This window comes from Lynx canadensis, chromosome C2 (assembly GCF_007474595.2).
Source record: "Lynx canadensis isolate LIC74 chromosome C2, mLynCan4.pri.v2, whole genome shotgun sequence".
Classification (NCBI taxonomy): domain Eukaryota; kingdom Metazoa; phylum Chordata; class Mammalia; order Carnivora; family Felidae; genus Lynx; species Lynx canadensis.
This window is the reverse complement of record NC_044311.2, coordinates 149,678,640-149,688,899: the sequence shown is the minus strand read 5'-3', so window position 1 is coordinate 149,688,899 and position 10,260 is coordinate 149,678,640. Positions and strand designations below refer to the sequence as shown.

The 10,260-nt window shown below is 45.4% G+C and overlaps 1 protein-coding gene across 1 annotated transcript; it reads right to left on the bottom strand.

Moving 5' to 3' along the window:
• Nucleotides 1-250: 250 nt before the first annotated feature.
• On the bottom strand, nt 251-9,174 carry LOC115523923 (carbonyl reductase [NADPH] 1-like). The gene is made up of 3 exons (XM_030330219.1): nt 8,764-9,174; nt 7,862-7,969; nt 251-1,615 (listed from the first exon to the last, which is right to left on the bottom strand). Exons 1-3 carry the CDS (start codon nt 9,050-9,052, stop codon nt 1,134-1,136), a joined length of 879 nt encoding a protein of 292 aa, XP_030186079.1. The 5' UTR covers nt 9,053-9,174; the 3' UTR covers nt 251-1,133.
• Nucleotides 9,175-10,260: the final 1,086 nt, after the last annotated feature.

Here is a 10,260-nt window from a genome sequence, read left to right as displayed (position 1 = left end):
GAGGTGGTGGGAGGCCCCCCGGGAGCCAGGCTGGGTGTGGGGCAGTAAGAAGCTCCCCTCTGGGCCCTGGAGGTGTCAGGCCCCAGTCCGGGGACGCCTACGGAGGGCACTTTGCACCGCCCTTGTTTGCAGCCTGCTCACCTGTATTAGTGCCTTTACTCTTCCCGGCAATCCTATGAGTTCCCCTGAATTGTACGCTTGAGGAGATTGACAGACAGCAACAGGCAGGGTTTTGCTCAAGGTCGTTGCGTAAGGCAGCAGAGCCAAGACCTTTTTATTTCCAGATGTTTGTCTTGAAAGCTCTCAGAGAGAAAAGTGGGAAGAATAGGACTGCGGACACCCGTGTATCCACCAAACTAGCCCCAACCATGATGAGTATTTCACTTTCCTTATATGTTCATCTTCTGTGGAGGCTTTGCTGAACTGTGTTAATGTTACACACTTGGTGACCATTTATCCCTACATGAATAGCACATTAGCCTTGAGATTTGACAGTAATTCTTTCATATGCACTGATACCAATCCTAATTCCCTTTTCCCCCTTGTCTCAGGTTGTCTTATGGATGCACCTCTAGTGCCCACTCCCATTTCACACCTTGCAGCTCCTTTTTTCTCCAATGACTTTGATATTTAATGAGACCACTGTGGATGTCTATGCATGGTGGTGTGCCAATGTCATAGTAGAGGCTGATAAAGAACGCTGGCTAGGGAAATCCCACCCCCTTATGGGTCTATATATCATCTATGGTGACTTTCAAGCTAAACAGCAGATTTGAGTAGGTCCAACGGAGGCCATTCAAGTGCAAAGGCAAAATATTCACCATCTGGCTCATTCACTAATGTTTATGAACCCCTGTGTTAAATTGTCCCTTCTCTTGACCTAACTTAGGTTCTGTTAATTTTTTGGGCTGGTTGGCAGGGGGTGATCTGCACATGTGGACATCTACTTAGAATTGTTTATTCATCTATGATGTTCATTCATTATGGTCATTAATTCCACTTTTTGTTCTCATATATATTATGGAAGAAATCACAGAAGACTTCACAGAATTAGTAACCAATTCAATGTGAGTACTTGACGTGGATAAGGACATTGTAGACAGTGTAATCTGTTTGGTCAAATCATGACTGTATCATATCGGGAGCCATGAAGGGAACTGAGAGGGGGGTCCCCATTGTTCAACTTTCTTCTCCATAACAATCTCCCCGTGAGGCTCCTTGGCATCCGGGGGCAAAAGGGCCAAGTAGACGGGAGTCTCTGCTCCTTCTTCTGGGCTTTTAATGGCTGTAGGTCCACCCATGGCTGTTCTCACCCACCCAGGGCAGCAGGCATTCAGGAGGATCCTGTCTCCCCTCCTCTGCTCACTCAGTTTCCTGGCATAGATTCTGGACAGGACGGTGACACCCATCTTTGACACTCCATATGTAAGCATTTGCATATCAGGCCAGCCCTCGTTTTGGTGCACTCTGTTCTTTACATCTTCCACAAACTTGTTCATGAGCCCCACCAGCTCCTCCTCTGTGATGGTTTCACTTCTGAACTTCTGCTGCAGTTCTGGGCCGCAGTTCTTAAGAGCTACCAAGCTCATTATGCTAGACACATTGACCACTCTGCCTAAAATACAACACAAATAGTCACATAGAATTGCATGCACGAGAATGGTGAGTACCAAAATTCCTGCATTTGTCCATTTGGGAGACAATTACCAGTTTCCTAGGAGTGTTAATGTAGTCTTCTTATACAGGTGATGGACACGAGAGAGTCTTGAACCTTGTAACAGTCATAATGTCTCAGATGATATCAGAGAAATGATCTAATGGGGAGTGCAGTGCTCAGGTGTCCCATTAAGAGGAGAGAGTGATTTATATAGGAACGTGCTCTCTGAAGGTAAGGAGGCACTGACTGCAATCGTGAGTAGAGAACCACTTTTCTTCACAGGTCACCTTTGAGATCATGTTAACATCTTACGGTCCCATGGCCAGTGCTCTATGAACAAGTGTCTATCAACCAACAAACAACTGATCAGTTTAATGATGACCTTTTGAAGGAGAAAAACTGCATGGTGTGGGCTGTTGCTCTGCTGTAACCAGGCAAAAACAAATCACCTCATGGGCTAATGTGCATGGCTATTTCCTCTATGTTGGGATTTCATCAACTCGGGAGCAGTGAGAAAACACCAGGCAATATGGTCACGGGAAGGGGCGATGGAAAAGTCACATGTTAAAGAGATGCTATAAAAAGAAATGCTACTACATGGATGAATCTTGATAACATTACCCAAAAGAAAGTGGTCAGTCACAAAAGACTACTCATTATATGATTCTCTATATATGGGATGTCCAGAAAAGTAAATGTTCAGACAGAAAATAGATTGGAGGTTGCTAGGACAGTGGGAATGTGAGACCAGAGGGCTGGTGCTAAGGGCACAGGTTGTCCTTGGGGTGATGACAGTGTGCTAATCTTGAAGTGGTGATTGCTCCACACCTCTGTCCATTTACTAAACTCCACTGAATTGCATACCTGAAATGGGTGAAGTGTAGGATGTGTGAATTGTATCTCTGTAAATCTGTTAAAAGTGTTAATCTCACAGTTCTCACTAATTCTTTTTCAAAAATATAGTCAATATTCATAAAAGTGAACTTATATTGACATGTATAAATAGTTTACTATTTTTCTATTTACATGAGTATCTTTAGCCTAATAGAAAGGTTATGAGAATTTATGAACAATAAGAGCTTCACTAAAATTAGCAAACTGTCCCTGTTTTATGAAAATATTCAGGAAGAACAGTCATAGTCAGTTAACTCTGAGCTCCATCCCACTAAGGAATGGCAGTGCCATACAAATTTCTTGAAAAAGAGAATGCATGACACTATAGCCGTCCTCTCTGCCCATCACCCACTTTCCCCTCTCCCTCACCCCCCCCCCATCTACCCTTAGTTCTCAGTCCTTAAGAGTCTCTTATGGTTTGCCTCCCTCCCTCTCTGTTACTTTTTTTTCCCCTTCTGCTCCCCCATGGTCTTCTGTTAAGTTTCTCAAGATCCACATATGAGTGAAAATATATGGTATCTGTCTTTCTCTGCCTGGCTTATTTCACTTAGCATAATACCCTCTAGTTCCATCCATATTGCTACAAATGGCTAGATTTCATTCTTTCTCATTGCCAAGTAGTATTCCATTATATATATAAACCACATCTTCTTTATCCATTGACCCAGCAATAGCACTGCTAGGAATTCACCCGAGGGATACAGGAGTGCTGATGCATAGGGGCACATGTACCCCAATGTTTGTAGCAGCACTTTCAGCAATAGCCAAATTATGGAAAGAGCATAAACACCTTTTAGAAAGGGGTCAGTTATTCCAGTCCTTCCTTTCATCTACAACATGTTAAGTGTCAGTTTAATGGAACTTATTTGTCAAATGTTTTAGTAAGCACCTCTCAGGTTTTATTACAGACCAATAATTAGATTTATTGTATTTTCAAAAATATCATCCACCCGTCTCACACTAAAAACAATACACATTAATGATTCAAATTTGCAAAACACAGAAGTGTATGAAATAAGACAGGGGCAGAGGAACCCACCCTGGGTAACTGGTATACCTGAAAGACAGCAACATTACTCATAGGGGCTTGGAGCCATTTTCTTCTGTACCTTTAGTATAGTCAGTAATGGAGAAACTCTACTAACTGTCTGTAGGCTGTTGCCCTCTTGTCTATTCTGTGTTGTCCCTCTCAGGAAGTCCAGTATCAGGTGTGAAAATGGTACATCAGCTGTGTATATGAGGGAAGCCTGACAGGGAGTAAAAGGTTTTGTAGGTAAATTCCTCGTAGTAGATACTGCAACCATTCCCTCAACCCAGGCCTGTCCCCTGCACTGACCACATCTGCAAGTGGCAGGCTGGCTGTCAGTGGGCTTCACCTCAGAGCTGGGTGAGATGGTAGACCCTTCTGGTGTGACAGCTCAGGACAGGAAACACAAGTGCAGGAATAGGAAGTACTTATGGAGTTTATACACCCAAGAGTCTGATCCAAACATTTAGTCTCCAGAGTAGACTCATGGCTTTCATGTGTCATTTTGAGGACTCTGAGCTGGAATGCACGCAGCCCGTGCGCTACAAAGTTTAAGGGTGGGGCGCCTGGATGGCTTAGTCAGTTAAGCAACTGATTCTTAATTTCAACTCAGGTCATGATCCCACGGTTCGTGGGTTGGAGCCCCACGTTGGGCTCCGTGCTGACAGTGTGGAGCCTGCTTGGGATGCTCATTCTCGCTCTCTGCCCCTCCCTCACTCGTGCCCTCTCTGTCAAATATAAGTAAGTAAACGTAAAAGAAAAGAAGTTTATGGACCATCCATAAGACCTTGTGATAAGGGTGTGTGAGTGCATTTGAGCGTGTCGTATGTCTGCATGTGAGTGTGTGCGAAAGAGACTGGATGTGTGACTGTAAGTGTGTGACCTGTATGAGGCAGCGTGTAAAGGAATTGCCCCGTCACAATCAGTGTGAAAGCATGTCACCCAGATACGAAAGGGCTCTTGTTCTGGTGGGGCTGACGTGTGTCTCAGGCTTATAGTCTATCCAGGCCATTACTCTGTATGTGGCCAGGGATCTATTTAGGAACATCTCTCCCTCTCCAAACTTCAGTGTCCGAAAGCACAGCCACAGTGATCTCCACAACACAAGGTATTTTAGACATCATCTCATCTGGGGTCACAAACTTCAAGGGCAGCATTTGACTCTCAAGGCTATTCAGAATCTGTAAGCCCAAGCTGGTTCTCATGACCTTTGATGATTTAACATTTGTCACATTCCCTGGAAGATCCATGTTTTCTAATATCAAGAGGACCAGTTCTTTAGTGTCTTGACTGATAAGGGTTTTTCAGAAAACACTTCAAGTTTTGAAATGTGCCTCCTGTGGTTTTCCCTGAGGTACCTGGGGGTCTTGCTATAAGGAAGGCATTGGCCCAATAGAACAGAGTCCTTTCATTTTCTGTTTCCCTTGCCTTGCCTTACTGGGTAAGGCTTCATTTGAAGAAGGGATATGTAGGGAAAATGATTTGAGGACCTTGAGTAGTGGGAAGAACCACTAGTTTGGATGTCACATGACCTTGGTCTTCAGCCAGCTGTGCTTGTGACCTTGAAATCCATTATTCCTCCAGGTTCTTAATGGGGACCATATATAAAATGCCTAGCACATCACACCTAGAAATGTCCAGCCACCTATCCTTTCTAGAATCAATATGTCAGAGTGAGTGTGAGTGAGATACATTTGCTATTGTAACTTTCTCTCCAAATTTCTCTAGTGGTTTTTAAGACTACAGGATATTGCAAAGCAGTAGCTTCTCAAAGAAAGGTTGAGAACAACTTCTGTAAGGTTTCTTTGGTAACAGTAGCCTTAATAAGACCATATTATTGCCTAGTATTTTAAGCTTATATCTGATGAGCAAGAGTGCTCAGCTTTCCAATGTTTGTTCAATTCCTTAGAGATGATTATACCTTAATATCTTTTTGAAATAAATGTAGAGTATAATTTAAAGAGTGAAAGAATAACAACAGCTTATCCTTTTAAAGAGAATATCTTTCAAATTCAGGAATAGGAATTTTGGTGGAATGAGAGTGAAATGATATGGAATGTGGGAAGGGATTTATATGACTTTGATACTAATTGCATGGTTAAGACTGGTGATAGGCACCTGGTTGTTTTAAGTTCTTATCTTCATCTTCTGCCTAAATGGTTTAACTAAAACTGTTATTGAAAAGAGGATTAAAATATAAGAAGAATTGGAGTCCCTGACTGGCTCAGTTGGTTAAGCGTCAACTCTTAATTTTGCTCAGGTCATGATCTCTTGGCTCATGAGTTCAAGGCTCCTTTGGGCTCTGCAATGAAAGCATGGGGCTGGCTTCTCTCTCTCCTGCTCTCTCTGCCTCTCCCTACTGGCTCTCTCTCTTCCTCTCTCTCTCTCTCTCTCTCTAAATAAATAAATAAATAAATAAATAAATAAATAATCTGAAAAAAATGTAAGAATAGGGGTGCCTGGATGATTCAGTTGGTTAAAAAAATAAGAAAAATCAACATTTACTATCTCTCAATATCCTTAAAGTCACAATTCTGTCTTTTGGTTTGTCCTTACACACCTAAAAACAGAGCACACGTTGGCCTTTTGCATTTGTTGTGACCCACAGAGGACTGGTGGATGTCCTTGGAGGTTGTTCTTTGTATCCTGGTTTCTGAAGTATGGGGGAGGAAGGACAGCATTTCCTTTGGCTGCCCTAGCTAGGACTTCTCCCAGATAGTCTCCCCAAAGAGGGTAATGTTCTGATAACATGAACCACTGTGGCTGCCATCCCCTCAAATAATGGAAGAACTCTCTTATTTCCAAAGGCAAGGGAACCCTGGTCTTACACTGGGAATATAGCTTGCATTTCCATGTCCCTGAGCCTAGTTTTCCTGAGGCAAGATCAATATTTGATTAGAGCCTGCCTTAGCAAATGCAGAAGAACACTCATTCCTCATTCTGGCCTGAGGCCTAATACACAGCAGGCACCCACACTACTTAGTAAGTGAGAAAACAATCAGCCAGAGTATGATTTTTGCCTTTTAAGTGGAATACGTGTAGGATGTGGGATGCTGGCACACGGGACTCGTCCAACATCAACGCTGTGGTGAGTAAAGGAGTCGGGGGACATTTGAGAGCTGCCCTTTGGGTGCCAGAGAAGCCAGTGGTAGAAGAAGTGATGGAAGTTTCCAGGAATGAAGAGGCCATGGAGGCAGAACTGAGGGTAAACTGTACACGCATGTACTCATTCAAGCCAGACACCCTAATCTTTCTAAAAGTATCAGCTTATTTAATTAGTGTACTGAATGGGCGGTGGTTCCCCATCACATTAACGTGGGGGTAAATATTGCAGTAGTTTACAGCCAAGGAATTGTGGCAGTTTGTTTGTGCAAACAATGATCAAGGTGAAGGGAGGTTGATGGGCCTGGACTTTGGCAGGTCTGATGACAGAGATCGCTGCGAGTTGTGCTCAGGATTGGACTTTGCTCTTGAAGGGCTTTTGCGAGAAAGTGAGCACTCAGGGAGTACAGAGAATAACCAGAAAGGAAAAGACAGAAGAAGCAGCATCTCTTAGGAAGGTTTCAATTGTCCAGAAACGACAGCCGAGTCTCTGTTGGAGGAGAGTTGGGATGCAGATAGCTTGGGGGACAAAATCTATAGGACAACTCTAGGACCTGGTCAGTGACAATCAGGAGGTGGGCATGGTGACCTCATTTTTCATGGTGGGTGGATGGAATGGTCCGTGACCAGGATGATATTAGGAAAGCACAAGTGTTATCTGGACATGTTTTAGATATTTAGATGGGGGTGAGGGTGAGGGGCAGGAAGGGTCAGATTTGAGGAGGGAAGGGAGGGCATCCTGAGGAGTAGAAGAGACTGGAAGAGAATGTTCTAGGGAATGTCCTAGGCAGGTGATAGATTTTAGGGGAGCCTGACATGTTTGGATAGTGAAAATTCCACTAGCCTGCATTAAATCCTCAGAGGGAGGGAAAGGGAGAAGAAAGGGTCCAGGAAGGAATCCCCAGGGAAGTGCACCTGTGAGGGGCACACAGTGCAGAAAAGGCCTCTGTGAGGAGAGTTTGAAATGAAGATGTGAAGGAGAAGAAAGAACCAGTTGTGAAAGGCCAGCAGGACAGAAGGCACTGATCACTGCTGGACACGTGGGTACAGAGTCCTGAAGAGAAGGGCACCTGTGCAGGTGGGGACACAGCAGGGAGAGGGAGCAGGGCCTGTAGATGAGGTCAGAGAGTTGGGGGCCAGATCATTCCAGAAACAGTACCGCTGTAAGTTGTCACACCTACCTTGTGGTTTCATTAGAGGCAGCAGTTCTGTGCACACGTCTCGAGTACCAAAGAAGTTTGTTTTCAATGTCAGTTGCGTTTGAATATGTAAGGGGGTGGGGTCACGACCTTGTAGGGGAGAAGGAGAATAGGTTAGTAAGTAGTAGCCTTGTGAAAACATTCCATGAAGTGACAATAACTTTTTTTATGTGCAAACTGGTGAATTTTCAGCAATTTCTGTGTTAGGTAACACCACTGTCTGGGTGTGAATTATTTGGCTGGTTGATGCTGTGCAGCTTTGTAAGTGGGCACTATGTGGGGAGGCTAAAGGAAGGATGCACAATGGTATTTCTGTGTATCCTTGTTTATTTTTTAAAAAAAAAAATTTTTTTTCAACGTTTATTTATTTTTGGGACAGAGAGAGACAGAGCATGAACGGGGGAGGGGCAGAGTGAGAGGGAGACACAGAATGGGAAACAGGCTCCAGGCTCCGAGCCATCAGCCCAGAGCCTGACGCGGGGCTCGAACTCCCGGACCGCGAGATCGTGACCTGGCTGAAGTCGGACGCTTAACCGACTGCGCCACCCAGGCGCCCCTGTGTATCCTTGTTTAAATTTGTTGTTGTTTATTGCAAAATAGGTTAAATCTTTACCAAATGACTCAGATCCAGTCAGAGAGACACTTGCAAAAACCTGGGTGACATCCCTGAGAGACTAATCTATGACAATGCCAAGGTCCTCTGGCTGGAAATGCTTGCAACTGCTGGAAGGTCCCGCTCTCCCTGTGTCTCCAGTCCATCTTCTTCCCTAGGGAGGCCCTCAGAGGTCTGGACCCCAGAGCAGCGGTTTAGACACCAGCCCCAAACCCACCCTGGCTGGTCCCCTAAGAGAGGTCTCCTGGCCTAAGAGTTCCCACGTTCTTACTATCAAGGGCAATGCCCGCGTTGTTGACCAGCACGTCCAGGCCCCCGTACTCCTTGCGCAGGAAGTCGCGCAGGGCGCGGATGCTCTGCAGGTCGTCGATGTCCAGCAGGTGGAAGCGCGGACTCAGGCCCTCGCCCTGGAGCTGCTGCACGGCCGCCCGTCCCCGCGCCTCGTCCCGTGCCGTAAGCACCACGTCCCCGAAGAACTGCTGGCACAGGTTGCGCACGGTGGCGAAGCCAATGCCCTTGTTGGCCCCGGTCACCAGCGCTACGCGGATGTGTGACGGCATGACTGTGTGGATTGCTAGGGAGACCCCGTGTGTGGAGCCGATGGTGCTGTGGGCCACACCGAGGGCTAGTGGTGCGGAGGCCTGGCCACAGTCAGAGATGCCAGTAGAACTGTGTTCTTGGATCCAGCGCTGTGGCTCCTAGAGCTGAGGTCCCACCCCCAACCCTCCATGAAAGGAGGGGCCAGAGTTCCAGTAGTTTAATGAAGCTGTATCAAATCCATACCTACTGGGGCTGTACCCTGAGCCCAACCAGGACTGTGTCCTCTTAGGATGCTACCTCTGAGCCAAGCAATGGTTTGAGGTCAACTGATGTGCTCCCCAAACTAAGGTGGTTGGCCCTGGGATTAATAGGGGGCTAGTGATTCATGGTAGGCGAGTTAAAATTATTTTCGGAAACCCTCAAAAGTAAAAAAGGAGTACAGATATTGTCTTGGGAATGTGTCCTTCTTCCTCTGCAGAATGGGAAAGGTTGCTTTCTTCCAAGATGCAGTGAAGTTGCTTGCACAGGGGAACTGCCTCTGAGGACACAGTCCCTTTACTTTTTTCGGAGAATCTCGATAGTGAGGAACAGAGAATTAGGTCCTGTGCTGTGATGGGGGTTGGACAGGGCTCCTCCCTCTGTGTGATTTTCAGTGGGTCCTGGGTGGGAGGGAATGTTTATGAAGCTCACTGTGGCCAACAAATTGTTTGGAATGTTTGATTTAATGGTTACATTAGCCCCTTTTTCCTGAAATCCCTACTTTTTGGTTCTGTTTAAGGTTACAGTTAATGTGTTATATATAAATAGGTGTTATTTTCAAAGTATCAAGGGGCTCTGTGGTGGGAAGCCATTGGCCCCAGTCAAGGTGAGTGTCTTTATCGGCTGTCCCTCTAGCCTTACTGGGCAAGAAATCACTTGAGGAACAGGATCCTCAGCATAAAATATTTGAGGACCCTGAGTAGTGAGAAGAACCATTAGGCTGGAAGCTACATGAACTTGGTCTACATCAGGCTGTGCATGGGACCTTGAGATCTGTTTTTCCTTCATGTTCTTGATGGGGACAATATACAAAATGCCTAGCACATCAAATGTAGTAATGTCCATACACCCCACCTTTCTAGAAGTATAATATGTCAGAGTGTGGGTGCCAGAGGGAGGTGCCTTTACTGTGGTAATTCCCCCCTGCCAGCTGATTCCTCTAGTGATTTTACAGACTATTGGACATTGA